General features: G+C 37.1%; 1 protein-coding gene across 2 annotated transcripts in view; it reads right to left on the bottom strand.

Moving 5' to 3' along the window:
- Positions 1 to 23,255, bottom strand: part of SDHAF3 (succinate dehydrogenase complex assembly factor 3) — a 69,283-nt gene extending 46,028 nt beyond the window's left edge. The window contains exon 1 of one of the 2 annotated variants that reach the window (XM_023639247.2): positions 22,716 to 23,255. In XM_023639247.2, the coding sequence (XP_023495015.1) occupies positions 22,716 to 22,898 (183 nt within the window). In that variant the 5' untranslated portion in view covers positions 22,899 to 23,255. Of the gene's footprint in view, positions 1 to 22,393; positions 22,686 to 22,715 lie in introns of those variants that run through there. The other variant, XM_005609229.4, reaches the window with a different exon arrangement.
- Positions 23,256 to 23,467: the final 212 nt, after the last annotated feature.

The raw sequence follows: 23,467 nt of genomic DNA, 5'->3' as shown, positions 1-23,467 counted from the left end.
TTAGATGTGAGCAAAGTTAACTGGCCATCCTAAAGACAAGATAGCTATATATGAATTTCTTAACCAAAAACTTTTATTGTTCAAGGTGTAAAGTTAACCTTAATTGCATGATCCAATCTATTACTGTGATTATTACAGAAGAATGCCAGTTTCAGAAACACAAACCAACTTCAAGAAAAGCAAACAGTAAGAGCAAGGTGTCCAAGCAAAAATTATTTATGACACTTGTTAAACTGGTATGGCAGATTTTATTCAGGACTACTGGATTGAGGTTTTACAAGAGAAGAGAAAATTAGGCTCAATTCTGAGTACAACCAGAAGTGGAAATTTACAGCCAAGGAGTTGGGGGAAGTGTGTCAATGGATAGAATTACTAAGAAAGTAGGGTAATTCTTTGCTAAACTGACCTAATAGGATTCTTGCTAAAGGCAGGCCAGGGTGATCAAATATTACCTGGGGGATGGTGGAGAACAGGAACCTGCTCAGATATCGAGGGTGGAGGATTCTGGCTAAATCAACTTGATAGGTTTCTTGCTAAAACTGGGCTCTTGGAAGACATGCCCAAGGATGAGGCCTAGTCAGGTTCAAGCGAGCTTGACTAAAGTTTGGTCAAGAAGAGACTCTTTGTCAAAGGCCAAACTGAACTTCCTTGGACACACTTTTGAAAACTGAAGGGAAGGGGGGGCAGAGGGAGATGATTTTCTGGAATTCTTTTAGATGTAAGACTAGGCTAGCCCACCGTAGCCAACAAAAATTACAGGCTATACAGATATAGTCTCCCATGAGTCTGTACCCTGGAACAGAGCTGAACTTTGAAATTAGCTATAGATGTAAATTGAGCATCCTAGGGTACAATGTCCTTCAAGAAGCCAGTTGTGCCCTTAAGCTCCGTGGAACATTTCTGTTGGTATTTTTCAGGAGTGCTCTATTGGCAGCCATAACTTTTCACCTTATAAGGCAAATAATTGTCTAAGGTTTAGATTTATTTCTCTATGATCCAAATGTCTTGCCAGGTCTAATTTGTTCACGTAATACTTTCTACCAAATGGGTCTAATGCAAATGTCCTTTTCATCTGAAAGATGGAGAAATTAAGGAATAAATAAACTATGAAACATTACAAAGGTGATACAGCAAATCAGTGGATAGAATCAAGAACAAAAAAATCTTGACTACATTCAATACTTTATTCATAAAACTATAGTACACCACTTCCTTACCAAAACTATTGCTTCCCTACCAAAACTACTGAAGTGTTACCTACACAGCCTGGTTGGTATAGGACTGTCCGGGTTCATGACTACTGTTTTGACATTTCATCCAGTTTAAAATTTGTCCTGAATTTTTTCACTTTCTACCAAAGTATTAACAGTGCTGAGATGGTATTGGCATACCTCTGCTTTGTACTTCCAGCTTTAGCCATAGTCTAGTTTACTAGTGAGAGAAATGCAACAAAGATAAACTCTCAACTTAGTAAGTGGTAAGATCTGGAAGATGACTATTAATAACCCATGTCTCTTTCCTGACCCTTTCCTGATGCAGTGTATCTGTCCTTTCAAGGACAGCATGCAAGGCCTGACTGATAAAGCAAGTGCACTCACACGGAGCCTCCAGATATATAACTCCTTCCGGTCTAGAGTAGCACTCCCAGGTAGGTATTTGGTTCTACTTCCCTTACCAGCTACTTAGTCTACTGGGCAGTCGTGCTGTGGTCTGTGCTTCAGCCAAGTATACAGAGCTGCCATTCAGCAGGCTCAGTAGAAAACATGGGAAATTATAGGTTAGGTACATGTGAAATATGTAAGGGAGGTAGAGTTTATAGACAGTAAACACAACAGAGAGAGAGTTTCATCCTACCAGAGTGGTTCTGTCATTTAACACATGGTAGAAACCTACAACTATTTATTGTTTGGTAATGCTTTTTTATTTGGCAATAAACTCTTTTGGCACCAGTAAAAAAAAAAAACAAAAAACAAACACGCATCTTGAATAAAAAATTAAGTACAGAATTTTCACTTCTCAAAAAAATTTGATAATAAACATGCAACATGGACACTACTGCAGTATCACTGACCACATGAAAAGCAGAAGACAAATTCACTGACAAGCATTAGCACCTAATTTAAAAGTTATTTTCAATTATTTTAAGAAATCTATACACAGAGACAACATATATGGCTCTAGATAGTATGTTTATACATTACACTGAGAAGCATTTTTAAATAAGATCAAGCCACTAATCATCTAAATTAATTTTACTCATTTTTACTCCAGATTATCTTGTGCATATACGAAAAGCAATAGTTCTTAAACTGTAGCAAAAGAACAACTTTGAAAAAAGGTAAACGATGTTAGCCTTACATCAGTGATCCCGGATACTACAAATAGAAAATCAGTTAAATCAAATCTAATAATAGCTTGATTTCTTTATCCAATTCATGGAATCAAAGTAAAGCTATTAGAAAGTCACTATCTTTTTAAGGTGAAATATCTGACATTATTGTAAGTGCTACCGTAAATTCTGTTTAAAAAAAAGTTCAGCATTAAAGATAAAAATATTTGTTTTTAAAGTAATAGAAATATAAATTTTGGTGGAGCAAAGTGCTAAGGTAAGAAACAAAGTTACCATTAAGTTTAAAGACCCTTAGAGAAGGAATGTACCCGGAATTGTTTGTGGCGTGTACATAATTTATAACTATGCCCAAATTGTGATATTCTACTAATAAAAATAGAATCTGTTGCCAAAATTAACACTTTTTAAAAAATTTGTAGCTTGCACAGTAAGAGTAATCTACAAAATTTTTGTAACAAGGCTGATTTTGAATGCAATACTTCAGCATGGCTGTATGAACTTTCTCTTTGGCCTGCCTATCATCTACAGATTTTAGAAATACTGAAGCTGTTAAAAAACTAATTTGTACATCAACTCAAATGTCCTACAAAGATATGAAACTTTTTTGTAAATGAATTCCTTAGTTTTGGTTGCATTTTGTTTAACCAGTAGGAATTCTTAATCAAAATGAGACAAATAAAAAGGCAAAAAGCTTAAGCTTTTAACTCTTTTAACAAATGTCATTTTTTGAAAAGAAAGCTTATAAACAGAGACTGAAATTTACTGCTACTAAGAAACAAAAAATTAAATTTTGAAATTCCATCATTACATATCTGTCTCAACAATCTTTTGTTGAGAACAATTGGGAGCAATCTTTTGAAGGAGCTCCTATTTATGATTGGATGTATTTATACTCATACCGAAACGGACGAAAATTGAAAAGCCCTAGGATTTAGGAGCATCCGAATTTGGCAAAACATTCAAAAATGATTAGTTTTGCCTTATAAAAATATTTGCCAAAGAAAGCTACTCTAAATGGAGACAAGAAGATAGTATCTGTTAAATTTTTGGGGCTTAAATATTTATACATATCAATACAAAAAATATTGATTTGAGAATATCCTCCAGTGAGAAGAATTCACCCTGAGCTCCTTCGATCTCTTAACACCTGCAGAAAGATGGTTTTCTCAATTAAAGAAGTCAACAAATCTATTAATCATAAAATATAACTTTGAAAAAGCTTGCAGGCAATTTTAAGAAAAATCCTTAAACAACAAAACCATACTGCAAAAACTATATTCTTCAGAAAAAAATTGACACGGTATTACAATTAGAACCAGCTAAAAAGAAAGTATGTTAATATATCCCAAGAGTAATTAACCTGTTTTTGTTCTTTCTCTAACGTTCACATAATCACCATAAAGGGTGGTTTTTTTGCCTTAAAATAAACAGATATATGTAATTCTTATATTTTGAAAACTTACTTCTGAGAGCAGTTTTCACAAAGAGCTATATTACAGTTCTATCAAATACAATAAACCAAATTTATAAGACTTTTACTTATTTTTTGAGGAAGATTAGCCCTGAGCTAACATCTGTGCCCACCTTCCTCTACTTTATATGTGGGACGCCTGCCACAGCGTGGCTTGATGAGCAGTGCGTAGGTCCCCACCTGGGATCAGAACCTTGAACCCTGAGCCACCAAAGTGGAGCGTGCGAACTTAACAGTTATGCCACAGGGCTGGCCCCCTATAAAATCTCTATTTTGATCTTCTTCAGATCATCATTCACATAATTCATACTTCGCAATTAATACTGTAACTATGTGAAACTTGCACACTCTTTAAAGTTTTATGAAAAGTATATTGTTTTAATAAGAACCACAAACACTAACTCAAACACAATGTATTTGGTAGCTATCAGCCTTGCAAGACTGTGAACTCCAGAGAACAAAGACCATATCTGGGGTCAGTTCTTTTTACCACTATGAATTATCAGTGTCTAGCACAGTATATGAAACATGGTAAGCATTTAATAAATAGGTACAAAATGAATAAATTTCTTAAGTTAAGATAAGGATAATTTCAGAGAAGACCTGACAGTGATAAAGAAAGGAGGCAAGAAACAAACAGTAAAGAGAGCATGAGATGGCCATTCAAAACTCTAGGGAAGTTAATACAAAAGACTATATGTTGAATCAATTCCTTAACTTCTAAAATAATGTCGAATAAAAGTCCATATATTGGGTTTCATACATTTATCTATAAATAGTAAATTACTGCACTCAATTTCCCCTAAACTGACTAAGAAAGACATTTGCCAAAAAAATTATTTAAAACACTAATCAGGAGAACCAGAAAACCTTCAAAAATGGATTAAAATTGTATACAAGAAATAGAAAAAATATTTATTCCATTTTAAAATTAGTGAAAACATTTGAAATATTTAAAATGACAACAAAATATCTGTATCAGACAATACAAACATGAAAATTACTAGTTGAAATAAGAAAGATGAATACTATTTCAGATAAAATTGAATTATGAAGTTTTCTGAATTTCACTCAATAGTCTTTCCAGATATAAGGATCTTCTGCCATCATGTGGAAATTTTTGAAATTACACCTACACAAAAAATTCCTATATCTGGCTAGAGTATTCATTTCCAAATTAGAAAGGATGAATCCAGATGTAAACAAGGTAAATATTCTTAGAAGAATTTAGAAAATGATCATGCACAGTTGCTCCTAGATTCTCTCTTCTTCCTGAGAGAAGATAGGGTTCACTGTAGCTTGAGGAAACTGCATGACACTCATCTTTTTTGTTTCCAAGACTCTTAGCAGCTACGGCTATCCTAGGTCCCTCCCAGTTCAGGACCTTAAATTCCTTAACTATTCTTTCCTTATCTCTCCCCCAGCTTGGGCAGTTACAAAAGCATATTAAATGGAAAAAGAAACAGGAATATTAAGCTACTTTAAATTGTCCTGAATAATTAGGAACCACAGATGCCTGATATAAGATTTATAAAGACCAAAAGCTTACTAATGGCAACCTAGCAAAAACATAAAAACTGAAGCAGCTATTCACACATTCATATGCCTAGTGACTTGACAGTAGATCTAGATAAAAATATGAATTAAAGTGCTTGGAATAAGCCTAGTACTCTATGAAATAGTAACACTGAAGTCTCATACATTTATGAAATACAATTTAAGAATTCCCATAATCACGCTAAAAGCCTTTGCTTAAACTATTAATCTTTATAAAGACTACAATTCACACATTTACTTGGTTAACTTTTTACCCAGCTGGGGACATTAGCATGTTTGGCCTTAATCCAAAAAATATTCATACATTTTTCTTTGGGAAAATAAAAAAGATTTACTAAGCATCTACTATAAGCAAAATACTGTCCTAGGAGCTTTAAAGTACACAAAGATAGGTAAAATATAGCTTTTGTACTCAAGGAACTTACCATCTACTAGTATCAAAAAGGACATACATAAGTAACTAAAATACAATGTAGAAAGCACTAAGTACCAATACAAAAATAATGTTTTAGGAAATTAGAAGACAAAGTTTTGCTTTTTACTAGAAGAAGTAACGGAGAAAGAGTTGGTAGCAAAGGATTGGAGCTGTTTTGAAAGACATTTTAGGATTTGGTCATACAGAAAAAAATAGGAAAACATTTAAGCCAAATGAATAGTGAGAGCCAAAACAACTTAAGGTCATATTCAGAGAACACTCAGTTGAATATGACTGGAACATAGAATACACAAAAGAGAATATCGAGATGTAAGGTAAGAAAGATATATTTGAGCAAGATTTTGCACAATTTTGAATTCCAGGTTGAAGAGAAGTCAATGGGAAAACAGTGATGGTTTTTGACAAGGGCCATAATATGATCAAAGTTGTGTTTTATAAACTGACAGTTAAAAGAGACTTAAGGCAAGATTATTTATGAAATTACTACAAACATCCAGAGGTAATGACAATGCAAATGGAGACAATAAGTCAGAGTTCTGATATGGTAAAAGGAAACAGAAACAACAGGATTTGGCAACTAAGTGGATATGGAAGAACAGAGGGAAAGGAGAATTAAGAATAATGAAATTACAATTTTGCTTTCAGCACCCTCAAAGCTCTTTCCTGGAAATCTTGCCTCCTTCCTATCACTGTCCTTCCTACCCCACACCAGAGCTAAAACAGCTAACACTTCTTGAGAACTTACTATGTGCAAGGTAACCACTATGCATATATTATCTTACTCAATCCTTAACCTTAGAGGTAAGTACTGTTGGTATTCCCTTTCTACTGATGAGGAAACTGAGGCTTGGAGTGGTTAATCAAATTACTCAAGATCACACAGTAAGGGGCTGGATGTCAACCAATGTCACGTATTCATTAAAGTGTTAGCTGATAATAGTTTAAAATGTAATCTCTCATAGAGGTAATTATATTTTTTTAAAAACTCAAAAATAAAAAGATCTTCAAAATTCAACCGAATGAAACCATAAGAAAGAATGGCAAGTGACAGGGCAGATAGACTGGGTAGAGAACCGCCTAATCATAAATTCAATGGCTAAGGGAAAGAGAAGTTTTCCTCCTGTACTCAAACTACTCATCGTCTGCCCACTGCCAAAAGACCAACATTCTCAACCACTATTCTTTAAGGTACAATGAGTCTCATTCTACCTTATACAGACTTGTAGCAGACTTGTAAACTCTTCAAAGACACTGACCATAGATTAATCTCTGTATCCCCTGAAAAACAGTAGGCATTGAATAAATGAGTGAACAAATAGACTCAGGTTGCTTCTGTCTAGTCCTCTCTGGCATAGTGTGATCAACATCCTACACAGTTCAAGGCCTAAATTTGGAACAACTTCTCTATGCCCCACCTTGAACTTGTTGCTGAAACCTCTGCTCCTGATTCTTTGCTTCCTCTCCAGTTTTTGACCTTAATAATGTCCTCTGGATTATCCCTGACACAACCTGTTAAGGCCTCAACAAACAAGTGGCTGGCCCAATTTATATTAGAAGAGATGTTTCTCCCGAATCCCAGGACATTTCCAAGGGTTCCCTAACCTGCTGACTTCTTCTTTGCTTATTGAGGAAAGGCTTTACTTTCCGTGGGATCTAACAGTATCCATGTTAAATCCTGAGAGGATTCTCCTCTGACTGACTATCCAGTAGGCTGTGCAGAGGACCTGAGAGATGGGGCCAAGATCCCAATGCTCTTAGCCTTAATTTGTATATACTTTCCCAGAGAAACAATGTAACAAATAGTAATTAGGCTCCCAGACAGCCCCGGGGGGAAAAAGTCTAACCACAGCGCAGTTAAAATATTACACAATTGCAATTACATTTTATTTTTTCACTATAAATCTACCATATTTATGCTATATTATGGACTAAATAGCTGTTTATGGTTAATTCTGGTTAACAACATTTCAGTATCCAAACTAAAAGGTGGATGAATTATCATTAGCATCTTCCAAGTATTAAGTAGAGCAATAAACTGCTTGGTATCATCAAACTACAGTAAGAAGAAAGCTAACAAACATACTATAATAAAAGCAACGAATACTTCTACTTCTATAACTACAGACTAAGAAAAAGCAAAGATTTTAAAGAAAAATAAATCATTAAAATTTAGGATTCCAGTTACGCTTTTCAGAAAGAAAAGATAAAATTACTAAAATAACTTTTTAAACTTTGTATAACTTCACACTAGTGCTGTTACTATTTAAGAAAATATAGTTTAAAAATATACTGTAGTTCAATCTTAATACAAGAATTCTTGCCACCCCCTTAATTTAGGGTGTAGAGCATATTTTGATAGCATTTAATTGAAAAGAATAGAACTAAAATAATCTGGTATGTCTCACTTATCAAAAGTGCCAAATCTGAATTTGTTCTTCACATCAAACAGAAATTAAATTTTCTTCTTTTTAGACACATGCATTGACATTTGTAGACAAACCCTGTTTAAAACAAATTAGATGTATGCAAATACAGGTTTACAGAAGGAAACAAATTATGTGCTGATTATTCACCTTACAAAAGGATTCACAAAAGAATTCCTTTAAACAGTAAGTTTGAGAGTATGCTTAAAATATAAATTTCAGAAAAATCAATTTATAAACTTTCAGAAATATACTCATAGTATAAAAGTATATTAGAAAGTATCAAGCTTCCAAAACTTCTTTTATTATTATCTTTGTCCCAAAAGCTTGACAATCTAATAGATTAAATTGGCAAAACTAATAGATTAAATAGCTGAAAATGGCATAGAAACGTATATTTTAAATAGTTCTTAAACATATACTTTTATAACTAGCCTAATAATAATCATAAAACTACCAAATTCTTCTTTAAAATTATATGCAGAGACTAGCAAACAATAGAGTCAAGATGGCTAAAGGTGGCCAGAGAAACCACAGCAGAGTCGGCTTTGCCTTCCTTGTGCAGGTAAGCCAAAAGTACAAAAGGAAAACCCAGAGACCCCCATCAGCATTGCAGTTTTTGTTTTGCCTTTGCAATTTTCCAAGAAGTGCTCTGAGGTGTAGAAGACAATGTCTGGGAAACGGAAATCCAAACTTGATGATCCAGTAACGGAGCATTTTGGACCAACTAAGGGAAGAAGGAAGGATCCTAATGCCCCCAAACGGCCACCACTGGCTGACTTCCTGTTCTGTTCAGAATTCCACTCAAAGATCAAATCCACAAAACCTACCACCTCCACTGAAGACCAAAGAGATGTGGAGTAATCTGACAGCAAAAAAGCAGGCGTACAATAGTAAGGTAGTGAGATGGAAGGAGAAAAGAAAAAGGATTTAGCAAACTCAGGAAAATCTGATGGTGCAAAGAAGAAAGCTTATTGCCTGAAAAAAAGGAAGAAGAGAAAGGTGGGGAGGATGGCAGACTGAAGGAAGAGAAGGAGTTTGACAGAGAGAAGGATGGAGACACAAAGCTGAATCTCTCTCCACAGGAATTCCAGAGCAGGGAAACACCACAATATGCCTCTCTGAGGTGTATATGCCCTCATCATATTTAATTACAAAGTCAGAATATGATCATATTGCAATTTCTAAAAGTGTCCTAGAAATTTTAAGTGACCTACATGAAGTAACCAAGGGTGTTATGGGCACCCTGAAACTATGTCAAAGTTGTACGTATTTCCAAACATTTTAAAATAAGTTTTTCTCACTTTGCATCTTGCTCTTGGCCTTGTAAAGGCATTTAAAGATGTTTATGGCATTTTTTTAAGTGGTGTAAACTATGGTTATTGGCTGCAAATCCTGAGTTATCAATTGTACATATCTATAGCTTACAAAATGAATAAGTAACATAAACAAACTTTGAGGCCCATGCTGGGAAGTGGAAGGCAGTGAACAAGATGCCTTTTGGAGGGGGGGGTCATAGTTCAGGGTACGTGCTGTGAGCTGGACCCACTGATGCTGCAAGCTGATGTTGCCGTAATTGTTTTATGTATCTGTATATATGTATTTGCCATGCTATCTGTTGCCATTCTTAGTTTGGAAGTGGGAAGACATTCCTATGAGAAGTGTATGGATTTTTTTATTCAATGAGATAGTTGTTAAACAAACTGTAGATTTCTTCATTTTCAGCAAAGAGTCACTGCATCAAAGGCCAGAAACCTTTGCTACTTAAACATACAATATGCAACATTCTGCTATTTTTTTGTAGGTTTATAATGAAATTTTTTTGAAGACAAATGAATCATTTACATATATACACACACATATATATATTTAAAATCTATTCAAATAATAAATACTTTAGTGTTTGAGAGTTTAGATATCAAAATGTAATTTATTTTAGAAATGTCTCAAGTTCTAGTGATTTAGGAGCAGACAAGAGCAAAAAACTTGCAAATAAGATAAATATGATCCTCCCGTGGGAATTAAGCTAATTAAATCAACACACAATGGGAAGTAGTGAATTCTCTCAAGCCCAGAAGACAAATTAGGTAGCTTAATCTAATAAACACAATAATAACAATAACACTTTGACAGAAAGAAGGTGCTTAAAATAAAAATAAAGTATTAAGAGGGGACAAACTTGCTAACGTGTTCAGCACTGTGGAGGAAAAAAGAGCAGTGAAGCAGTAGGCCCTATGATGTTTTCTACTGTAAACTAAACGGATGTTTTCTACTGAAGACACAGTGAAGCCTGATGAAAAATCTCTCCTGCCTACCCACTTCCCATTATTTTTTTTTTTTTTAAAGATTTTATTTTTTCCTTTTTCTCCCCAAAGCCCCCTGGTACATTGTTGTGTATTCTTCGTTGTGGGTCCTTCTAGTTGTGGCATATGGGACGCTGCCTCAGCGTGGTTTGACGAGCAGTGCCATGTTCATGCCCAGGATTCGAACCAACGAAACACTGGGCCGCCTGCAGTGGAGCGCACGAACTTAACCACTCAGCCACAGGGCCAGCCCCGACAATTCCTATTATTTTAATTCCATGTTTACTAGGCAACCTTCTGAACACGAATTCAGTCTCCCAGAAAGCTTAATAGACATCCACGATCCCTTACTTGCAATTCTGAAGTCAAAGAAGTTTCCAAAAACAAAAGCTCTTTCAGAACTTATCTGGCAGCAAACACTGACCAAAAATGACATGAACCTTTATTTACACGACGAAATATGAATATTTTACTGCAGAAATATTAATGTATTTGACTACAGGCTACCACCTCAGATCCAACTAGGGCGTTTCTTAAAATCCAAACTCCTTACTACCTTTCTAAAATCTAAAAACTTCTTGGATCAGCCAGGTGGTATAGTGGTTAAGTTCGTGCACTCCAATTCAGCAGCCTGGGATCCGCAGGTTCAGATACCAGGCACGGACCTATACACCACTTATCAAGCCATGCTGTGGCAGGCATGCCACATATAAAATAGAGGAAGATGGGCACAGACGTTAGCTCAGTGTTAATGCCTCTCATCAAAAAAAAAAAGAGAGAGAGAAAGAGAGAAAATAAATAAAATAAAAATCTAAAAAATTCTGAATTCTGAGACACATCTGAAAGAGGGTTCCCTGGATCTAAATGTAAATATTCTGACTCCCAGAAAAGGAGAGCCCTCTTAACCAGCTGCCACTCCCCCAAACCACAGAAATGAGTAAATCAGCATTCTAGTTCATACTACAATATTATATAAATTTAGTTAGTGTGAGTCTGATGACATTATCTGATTGTCTCTGGGTATATTGGTAAAATCCAATTCAAGACCTGTAAGATCAATTAACCAGGACTTATAATCACAATCGTGGGTGGCACATACCTACCTTGAATCTCTTTCTTAAACCTACTGGTTTCCAAGCCACTAAGTGAGCCTGTTTACCAGCCCTCCATCCTCTGTGACTGAGCTGCCAGAAGACAAACCAACAGTTAACCAATCTTCTCTCCCAATCCTACCTCCCTGTCAGCCTTCATAGAACCTTCTACAATACTTTGAAAAAGAAAAGGTGAAAAATTAGAAGACAATAGATTTTTAACAGTTATGAAGTAGCAACTTAATTCTGATCAAATTAAGTTATTGGAGAATCAATGAATATCTACCCATGATCTCTAAGAAATTAAACGAGAAGATTCTTCATGTTGTTTACCAGATAGATGGCCCTGATGATTCTTTTCTGATCTCAGTTTAGAGCACTAAACATTCTAAATATGTCTACTAGTGGTTAGGTAAAAAAAAAAAAGAGTAACTAAATAAAATTTAATTTTGAATCTACACATTTTTTAAGCATTGCTTTATAGTTTTCAGTGTACAGGTTTGTACATCCTTTGAATTATCCCTAAGTATTTCACATTGTTTGATGGTAAGTGGTATTTTAAAATTTCAATTTCCAAGTTTTCATTGCTAGTATATAAAAATACAGTTAATTTCCGTATATTGATCATGTATCATACAACCTTGCTAAACCGACTTAATAATTTTAGTAGATTTTTTGTAGATTCCATCAGATTTTCTACATAGATAATCATATCACCTGTGAATAGAGACAGTTTTATTTCTTTCTTTCCAATCTGGATGCCTTTTATTTCTTCTCGTCTTATTTCAGTGGCCACTCATAATGTTGAGTAGAAGTCTACACATTTAGATTTTTTTTCATTTCATTTACAAAACTCAGTAAGAAGTCATATAAAACATATGACTGACATTATTTACCAAACATGAAGAAGTCTAGGTTTAAACTAAAAAATTTAAAGGGCAAAAGTAGGAAATATATTTATAAGGTGCTGGTGTTTGACTTGTTGAATGTGTTTGCCTCCAGTGCTTTGTGACACAAGACTGGTAACAAAAATACTGAGTATATCCAACTGCATTTTTAAAAATAACACTTATTGGCTTTCTTATAATCACTAAAGTAACACATGGTCTTTGCAGAGAATCTGGAAAATCTGAGGTACAAGAAAGGAAATTACAATTACCCTTAATCATATCATCCAAAGATAAAAACTGTCTACGTTTAATCGGATCGTGAGCAATTTTCCATGTCACAATTCTTCTGAAACATCATTTCTAACAGCTGCATACTAACCCACCCATCATATGGCTACGTTATAATTTCATTCTTCTTCCACATTGGACATCTACACTGCTTTAAATTTTTCACAATAACCATATACATGCAGCACAGCAAGTAACATCTTTGTATATAAATCACAGAATGACCTCGTATTAGGGTCCCTTTTGGCCAATCTTCTATTAAAGCTGTTAGTGTTTTCCCTACCCAAGCTAAATAAGCTCTTTTTATATTAATGATATCAATCATATATCATATTAATCCCAAAGATATTCCATTTGCCTTTTAACTATTCTTTTAATTCAGGAGTTATTAAGTTTATGTTAATTGTAACCGGATTACAAAAACAAATATAATGTACTGTATTTTTATTACCCATTCTATTACTATAGCGACACATAACCCTAAAACTAACAGAAAAGATTAAAGAGGAAAATCAGTGTTGCCAATGAAAAGCGTAAAGTAGGTTAAGCCAATTGATACAGTTTTAACTTATTTCCTAATATAATCATATCTTAAGGGTAAAAGAGAACTTTTTGGTCCATTCCTAATTTCAAGGGTAAAACATTATTTCCTCTACTGAGACAACTGAGAGCCAAAGAAACCTTCCGAAAATTACACAGAAAACAAGTGCCGGACTGATAGAACAGTTTACCAGTTACATTGCAGCAAGTTCCATTCTCATTTCATTAGTGAAAACAATGTTTGAGAGAAGTGTGTGGCAATTAGCATCTTGAGCTAATAAACATAACAGTAAATCACTACTTAAACAATACTTAAACATTTCTTTGTTATGCTCAGAATATAGAAGACAAAAAACATGATTAAGAAGCTTCCCTTTCCCTTAGGAGAAATATAAAAAAATGGAGGAAGAATCAAACAAAAAATAAACTGCAGCATGCAAACAAGCAAGATTCAAAGGAAAAAAAACCTATAATCATTTTACACTGCAAAAGTTTAATAGTTTTTTGGAAACATTCATTTCCAAAATCTTAACTAGACTTTCACGAGGTTAGAGCACAAGATTTTTGTCCTGTCTAGCTGTGAGACAAAACAAGTCATTTTACTTCTATAGGCTTTAGTTTCTTCATCTTTGAAATGAAAGAACTGAGGATTTCCAGGTCAAGACAGCAGACTAGAGAACTGATGGGAGCTTCTTTCTTATTTCCTCTCCGTTCCAAAACCCCACTGAACTGATAGTAAAGAAATTTTTTAAAGGAGTAATCCACAGTGACTAAGAAAATAAGAATGGAGCCATTAGCAGCCAAGAGATTTCAACAAATTCCTCAAGACAGAAGGCAGGCAGAGGAATATAACTAATCAAACAGTGTAGCTAGAGGAAGTCTCAGCTGAGAAGACAAAACAGAGAATACAGTTGAAGATAAAGCCAAACTGCCAGAACCAAGGGAACACAAACACCAGGTAGGTGAGGAAATCAGGAGTGAGGAGTAAGTCCAAGGGAGATACACTGAGACGCTGAAACCCTAAAAGCAATTTCCAGGCAACAGGCCTACCTCTATGCAGAGTTCTCAGTTTCTTATTGCTTTACTTGTAAATATGGATAGAAAACCAAAATTTGCAAGATATATGAAACATGCAAGACACCAAAATAAAGTGAAAAATGTCCCCAGAAGAGATAAATTAAGGAGTTGAAAAGAATATACTGCTCTTTATTATAAGCCCTCCTACACTAATTTTTTAATGACATGTGTACATTACTTTGATTTTTTTAAAAAGTTTAAACGTATTAACTAAAAACCATAAGAGTTTACTGAAGTAATCTGAAGCTCCTTTTCAGTCAATTCTAACAGTCTGTAAAATTTCAGACATTTGTTCTTATTAAGCAACCATAAAATATATTTATTTCATAAAATAGTAATTAAAACCAGTAAAATTAATAGTATGCATATACATATAATCCTTTATCTTCTTAAATTCTGTGCAAAAACTTACTTCAAAGTTTTAAGAGTCCACATTATGTATACACACACCCTACAGACACGTATGATCTGTTTCAGAACCACAACCACTAGTATATTAATATTACCATGCTATCACCACTTTAAATCTGTAAATTCAAATAAATTGTAAATCATTTAAATAAAAGGAACACACCTCTGTTTCAGTAACATAGTATAAAGTCAATAATATAGGTAATAGTGATCAAATTATGATTTTTTAAAAACACCTTTAGTTACTTTATAAAATAAGCATTGTTGCAACACAGTTCATGACACCAATAAAAGTTAAATATTCCGGGGCCAGCCCAGTGGCATAGTGATTAAGTTTGCGTGCTCCACTTCTGTGGCCTGGGGTTTGCAGGTTCGGATCCTGGGCACAGACCTAGACACCACTCATCAAGCCATGCTGTGGCAACATCCCACATACAAAATGGAGGAAGACTGGCAAAAATGTTAGCTCAGTGACAATCTTCCTCAAGCAAAAAGAGGAAGATTGGCAACAAATGTGAACTCAGGGCCAATCTTCCTCACAAAAAAACAAAAAAATTAAATATTCCTAAATAGAAACAGTATCTTAAAAGCTTCACTAAAAATCCAAATACTTCAGAAGTAGGCAAAAAAAACATTTTATGTTTCAAAGGTACACTGTTTCATATCCTCTCCTTTATCCCTTTTCAACCATTAGTTAAGGACCACAATATGGCAAAATTTTTTTAAAAGGTAATTAATGTAGAAAACATACATGTGTGGCACAACACCATTCAACCACTCAATAAACCATCACAAAAACACTACATTGAGTAACATGCAGAATCAACAGTACAACTGAGAGGTTCCTAAATGACTCCCTCGTAATTGGTAGACGTATCCCCAACACGTACAATTCATTCACTGAACAGAGAGGTCATTCATTCCTCTTCTCCCGCAAGCTAAAATACAAACTACAAGTCAGGATGTTGAAAAGCAACAAAATGAGGTCCCCAAATTAGGCAAGAGAGGCATACAATTATAAAAACTGCAAAATACCCATCCAACCCTAATTACACTAAGTTAAGGAAACTCTAAATATAGGTGACATGCAACTTAATCATACATTTTTTATCTGATGATCCACTTCAGTCATAAATAAGAAAAAGATATCCCATGTGAGTTACAAATGGATGGTTACATGAAATCTGAAGCACTTACTCCTCTCCAAAACAAATACAACAAAATAAAACAAAAAAGCAAATGTTATACTATGATAGCTAGACTATCATACAAATCTAAAGAATTAAACATAATCAAGAAGGAAAAAAGAATGTTCCTTTGCAGAAGTAGCTAGGGATAACTAAACACAGAAGAACAGAACAGAACAGTTCCAGCACTACATTACTACCTTCATTCTCTTAACGCCTAAACGTTAGTGCTCCACCTTGACCACCTTCCCCTGATACACCCACTTTCATCCACACCTTTGGACCATCAACTACAGATAATGAATTCCAAATCTCTATCTCCAGCCACAACCTGCCTCCTGAGTATCAGATCAATATACATCTCAGAACATCTCGACTGTCGCACTAGAATTTTTAACACAAAATGTACCACCTGCTCCTCCTATATACCTATTCTGGTTATTGGTATCATGTTCCAAAATCTGAAAGTTATTCATTCTCCGGTCACTAATCCTGTATCAGTCACCAAGTCAACTCCTATTCTACCTTAAAAAGGATAACATATAAATCCATACTCGACATTCTCAATACCTCTGTCTCAGTTCGGGCGTCTATATATTTTGGATTTATGTATCTCTCCTAACAGTTCTCCCTATCTTCAATCTGGTTCATTCTTCAATCATTCCTTTATATTGCTGCTAAAGAGATGTTTCTTGAATATAATTTGAATAATTTCCACCACTGCTTAAAATCTTTCAATGATTCAAAATAAAAATCTAAAACCCTTATCAGAATATCCTGTCTCTTGCCACCTCTTTAGCTTTCTCTCTTCCTAATCTCTCATAGAAGACACTAAAATCCAAACACATCACTGCAGATCCTGGAAAAAGGCATACTATTTCTTGCCTCAATACCTCTGCATATGTTATTCCCTGTTTCTAGAAAGTCTTTTTCTTGATGTGGTAACCTTGACTTGCTCAAGACTCAGCTCAGACACTATATGTAGCCTTCAACTTTCTCCATTCCCTCCTTGCTCCCATAGCATTTAAGATACCCATTCAGACCATAACTGTCTAACATACTTTACTAAACTTTGGACACTGTGAAAGTAAAATACATTTACTATTCACCTTTGTCTCCCACAATGCCTAGCACTTTTTCCTGGCAATAATAAGTGATCAATAACTATTTAAGCCTTTCTGCTTTTTCCAGAAACAGAACTTCCACTATGAACCTTCACCAACAGACCCAGAGCAAAGCTGTTACCTAAGAAAAACAACAGAAACCAGGCAAGAAAGCAACAGACATAAACAAACGGGGCAGAAAAGGGAAACTCTTCAAAGTGGCTCCTAAGAGCTGTTTTTCACTTTTTGTCTCACATTCTATCACAAACATGTTTTACTGTTATTTACTCTTCAGTGCGCTTTCTGATTTCCCATAAAATAAGTGGTAAGAAGTTCTCTTCACAAGTGGGTAGGTTCAGGGAGAAAAATGGAAAGCATTACTTAAACCAGCCATTCTTCAAAACTGAGCAGAGGTAGAACTTTAAAAAAATGCCATAAGACTTTTTTTTTTTTTTTTTTTAAAGATTGGCACCTGAGCTAACAACTGTTGCCAATCTTTTTTTTTTTTTTTTTCCTGCTTTATCTCCCCAAATCCCCCCTGGTACATAGTTGTATATCTTAGCTGCAGGTCCTTCTAGTTGTGGCATGTGGGACGCCGCCTCAATGTGGCCTGACAAGGGGTGCCATGTCCGCGCCCAAGATACGAACCAGCGAAACCCTGGACCACCTCAGCAGAGCGCGCGAACTTAACCACTCGGCCATGGCGCCCGCCCCCTAAGTAAGACTCTTGATCTACGCAGCCCCACTTCCACTTCTCATAGTTGCCTTTCTTATAAAAGACTCAGGAGTAAGATTATGATGGTTATTTTACCAACCAGTTTTCAAACATTCTCCCTAACAAATTCCCAACATCTCTTTCTGAACTTACGTTTTTTTCTCACATGATAAGGAATTATATCAATTCACTATTTACTCTGTGAATACGTATTTACATTTTTATCCTTAAGATAAAATGAAATACTTTCCTCTTCCCTTCCTCCAAATAGTCCTTGAACAGAAATTTCCCAGCTGAATTCCCTCTCATATTTGCCACGGTTTTCCGTGATCACAAATGAAGGGCATAGAGAACTCTCCTCCTGATACTCAGGCCTTTAACATTCCTGATCCTTCCCCTTTCTTTTCTCCAGTGGTACCCATACCCAACTTTGCCCTTTAAAGTAAAACAAATTCAGAATCCATTCAAGTTCATAAATAATTTTAGAAGTGAGAGAATCCCAGAGACCAAACCCCACATAGCACAGAAAGTCCACAATCGTGTTACTCTCAGTTAGCTTGATATAAACATAAGCATCAAGCTAGTAATACTCACATAACATGTGCCAACTCTGTAATCATCATTAACCAAAAAACAATAGAAATCCACGTGTAAAAGACGACATCAATGGAGTCATATTAAAATAGAGCCAGAGCAGCCATTTCAGAGGAATTGCCTTACATGTCTTGTTTTCTTTATCTTTCAAACTGAACCACACCACCAACATTCCAAGGAGTTAGTAAGGACAAGAATATCCTATTTGTAAGGAGTGATAAAACTGGACTTTGCTGATGATGGAACTGCTAACCAATCAGTGAACAAGTCTGGCCTTTTGCCTGATGACTGAATCTCAAGCCAATCTATGAAGTACAAACCTAGCCTTACCTCATCGAGCACCAATGAACTCTTCTTTAACACAACGCACCTCACACTCCCTTTTTCCCATAAAAGCCCTAAGCCCCTCTCCTGTAATCGGAGCACACTTGGGTTTCTGCCTGAATCTGTGTCTCCCGAATTGCAATTCTGATTGCCCAAATAAATATCTGCTGCTTAAATTATAGTAGTTTTTCCATGATCGACACATGCCATAACTAGGTGCATCAAGTATAACATAAACAGGGGCCGGTCCCATGGCTGAGTGGTTAAGTTCATGCGCTCTGCTTCAGCGGCCTGGGGTCCGTGGGTTCTGATCCTGGGCATGGACCTACACACTGCTCATCAAGCCATGCTGTGGTGGCATCCCACATAGGAGAGCTAGAAAAAAGAGCTAGAAAAAAAAAAAGGAAGATTGGCAATAGATGTCAGCTCAGGGCCAATCATACAAAAAGAAAGTATAACATAATCATAAATTATGCAACATGGGGCAAAAAAAAAGACTTAGAAGGCTGAAGGATATCACTCTCTGGGATCACTGCCCTAGACAAGTTTTCCTCCCCTCCAAGTCATTAGAATATTCTCTAGCCTTCATCCTTTTCAGTTGGTAGAATCCGCCCCACCCCTTCTAACTCCCAGGCTTAAAGTGAACTGCTTTGCAACTGTAAGAATTATTATTTTATCCAAATAGTTAGATCACTAGCTTTAAACTTACCTTTACCCAGCTGCTAACTCATTAACTACAGGGCCCTAGTGATACCAGCTCAACACAAGACTGACATAAGGGAAGCCATACTGTAGAAAGGAAACCATACTGTAACTGTGAATGGCCTCTGATCAACTAACCCAGGTAGATATGCACCCTCCAGGAGACATACATGCTCTGTAGATTTTATGGCCCCTGCTTATATATGTACCTCCCAGCTGCAATAAGATGATAATTTTGTTCTTTCCTAGTTCCCTAGGAATGTGATGGCTCCCAGACAGAGATTCTATTCTGATACCCATGACAAGTGCAAGATCTGGTGTGGCAACTCCCAATCTGTAACACCAGAGGGTCAACATTCCTAACCCCTCCCCTATAACCCACTGACCTATAAAACTGCTTCAAGATTCTGTGCCCTGCTTAAGATGGTTCTTTAGGATGTTAGTCCCCCATCTTCTGATTTGCTAGCTTATCACTTAATAAACACCCTTTCTCTCTGCCACCATCTTGCCTTTTGACGAATGGCTTTTGTCTGGTGGCGAGCAGATAGTGCCCTCTGCACAGTAACACTAGCCCCATGGAACACACTTTTCTACATTCCAAAAGATGCTAGATCAGTAATGGGGAAGAAAGGACAACACTTCCCTACAGAAATACTCCAACTAATAAATTTAGAAGGGATGAGGGAAATAGAAAATCACCTAAATTAGAACACAATGGCAAGATCCATCAATGAATGCTAAATGAGCTGGCAAAGTTTAAGGAGAAAGGGGATGCTTGTATAGCCGAGCATCTCCCTCAAAATATGTATTCATTTCAAAAGGGAAAACAGTAACTTTACAATGGAGAAACCTGGCAGATATCACCTTAACCAAGTGATCACAGTTAACATCACCAGTAATAATGAGTCATGTTGATATCACGTGCCCTCTGACATGATGTGTTTAGAGGGGCACATCACCCTTGTGGTGTACTTCCCTATAATGCATAACACCAATCTAATCATGAGAAAACATAGACCCAAATTGAGAGAGATTCTACAAAATAACTGACCTTTTAAAAAAGTGTCAAGGACATGAAAGATAAAATATTGAGGAACTGTCATAGACTAGAGGAAATTAAGCAGACAGGATGACTAAATACAACATGGGATCCTGGATTAGAATAACATTAGTGAAAATACTGGCAAAATGCAAATATAGCCTGTAGTTAATAGTAGTGTAGCAACGTCAATTTCTTAGTTTTAATTACACCATGGTTTTATAAAACGTTAGCACAGGAGAAGCTAGGTGTAGGATGTATGGGAACTCTGTAGTGTCTTTGTAACTCTTCTGTAAGTCTAAAATTATTTCAAGGGTTAAAAAAAAAAAAAAAAAGGCTGAATTCCTGATACCAAGCCACCTAGGTCAATCAACACACTTTTTATTTACCCAGGTTTTTTTATGCCACTGTCTGTCCTCCAGTCTATTATCAATTTATTCTGAGTTCTGACTCTCTCCCTAAAAGCGTCCCAAGTTCTTATACTTTAAGACCTCTCAAAGTGCCCTTATTTCTTCCCAACACAAAGCTAGACTTTCCTTCCCATCCTGCCACAAAATGACCTAAGTGATATTAAAAGATATCATATCACTTAACAAACACCTTAATATTTTAGTTTCCTTCCAACTAACAAAGTGCTTTGAAATATATTTACATACACTAATTAGAGATTCGTATTGTAAATACCGTTACTATACCTGAACTTGAACCCAGTTCTTCTGGCCCTAAGACCAAGTTACTATATTCAACGAAAGCAGTCTGCATTTTAAAAGATTCAACTTCCCTGGCTGCAGGCAGGCCAAATACATCTAAAACACACGATTTTTAAGAAAGTTCTAAATTTCACCAGTCCTAAATGTTCCTCCTGCAATCTTCAATGATTTTACTATCAAGAACTCTCGGATTCAGTGAAAAAGCTCTATATTCACCCTAATCATAACCTTTATGATTTTTTTAAAAACAGATTTCAGTCATCTCTTTAGCCATCGACTTTTTAGGCTGAAAACTTGCCTACCTCTGTTCTTACCAACACTGCTTCATGCTTTCAAATACCTGAGATGTCGCTTTAATCTTCAGTTCCAATTAATTTCTTATTATTTGCAAAAAAGAACTAGGGGCAACCCTGCAGGGCCCTAGCCTCTCGACATACTCTGAATATCGTTTCCTTTCACTCAAAAAAAAGTCAAAAGGCTAATCTCTAACGCAGGCGTCTGCTTAAGATTTAGTGCAATGACGCAGAGCAATGTAACCAGGTACCGACACCTGAGACTCTGGAGAAACCAACTTTCACCTGCCTTCACTCTGACCAGCGTTTTTCTCCTTCACCGCTTGTCGTACCCCACACAGACTTATCTGATTTATCAGTCCACTGAGAACATTATTAAGACCCAACAAAAAGCACTGAAATTTTTTTTAAATAGTAATTATGGAAACAAGCCTCTAAGTTTGAAAACTAAGTAACGAGAAAATCATTAATTTATTAATAGGCGCTTGCTACGTGCAGGGCACTGGAGAAGTCAAAAAGCTGCTAGATGGTCAGCTCTTGGGGAACTGGACGGCGATTTACTCAACTCTGTAAGCTCGCATCCTCACCCCTCCAGCACCGGGCCCGGGCACGAGCTCAAAAAGTTACCCTGACTTGGAGACGCTGATGTAACGGAACCGGCACCAGCCAGGAACCCGCGGGAGAAACAGACGGGTTCGGGATGCAACTTTGGGAAGTACTGTTCGAACAGCTTTGCGCTGTTTAAATCAAACGGAACAGACTGCCGCTGTGTTGACCTGCGTGGGCCCGGGGAAACCAGCCGCGACAGGAGGTCATTCGCATGGACAAGCCTGGACACCTCTGAGGGACCCCAAAGGTCTGGGGCGAAGCAAAGGGGGCAGTCACTTGCCTCCCATTCCTGCAAGAAACGCTGGGCCTCCTCAGAACCAACGGTCTTGTGTCTCCTAAATTCGTCCTTCACGTACTGGTCGCCAAGGGCTTTGAGGTCTGGGGGCAGAACCCGGTGCAGCAGCAGGAGGCGCCGATACAAGGCCCGGACCCGCGAGACGTGCCGCGCCGGCATCGCGCCGCGCGTGGACCGCAGACGGCGCCTGCGCAAAGGGACGGCGGGTGCCCGCCCCTCCGAAGCCGCGGATTAGTGAACCGGTGCACGAGCGGAAGAGGACGCGCGACCTTTATCCGGTTTGGTCCGCTCTAAAATCAAAACCTACCGGAAACCCGAGCTGCAGTGGCGGGCAGGCAACGAGCTGGTCCTTCGGGCTGGAGCCGGGCGCGGGGGGCGTGGCTTTCGCGGAGTCGCGCTTTCGCCGGGACTGCTGAAAGCCAGCGTCCGGGGCAGAGGTCCGGTGTGCGTCGCTTCTCACCCGGACGTCACACTGTGTTGTCTTTCTCATTCATCCTCACCCTTTCCGTCCTGATACAGGCCTGAGAAAGCTTTAGTCAAAATCGGGCTCCTCCAGGAAGCCTTCCATGACTAGCTCGACCCACTTCAGGCGTCTTACAGGGTTCCTGCCTTCTGCGCGGGGGACGAGCGTGGGATTAATCTCTCCCTTCGGAAGCCCACCAACCCAAGTACTTTGGACAGGGCTATGTTCCTACTATGTACCCTGAAGGCGTGGCCTCGTTCATGTAACTCAATGAGTCCTGAGCTGGCAAGTTTCGTTAGCTGGAGTCGCGTTGGCTGCAGAAGAATCAGTGGGAAGCCTTCTAAATAGATGTATTGTTTCCAGGGCCACGGGCCTGGAGACTCTGATCGAATAGTCTGAGATGGAAGCGTAGAATCAGGACGTTTACGAATCTCCACCTTTTGCAAAGGTGATAGTGAGAATGTGACTGGCGTTGGAGCCCAGGGCTAGACGACCCCAAAATATCCCACAATAGCATATTGACTCTTTTGAATTAGAGTTACTTAAGAAGCAAAAAGAGCATTCTGACCCTCCTGTGTGTTTTCCCACTGAAGGCA

This window comes from Equus caballus, chromosome 4 (genome assembly GCF_041296265.1).
Source record: "Equus caballus isolate H_3958 breed thoroughbred chromosome 4, TB-T2T, whole genome shotgun sequence".
Taxonomy (NCBI): domain Eukaryota; kingdom Metazoa; phylum Chordata; class Mammalia; order Perissodactyla; family Equidae; genus Equus; species Equus caballus.
The sequence above is the reverse complement of the archived record's forward strand: the minus strand, read 5'-3'. Positions and strand labels throughout refer to the sequence as shown.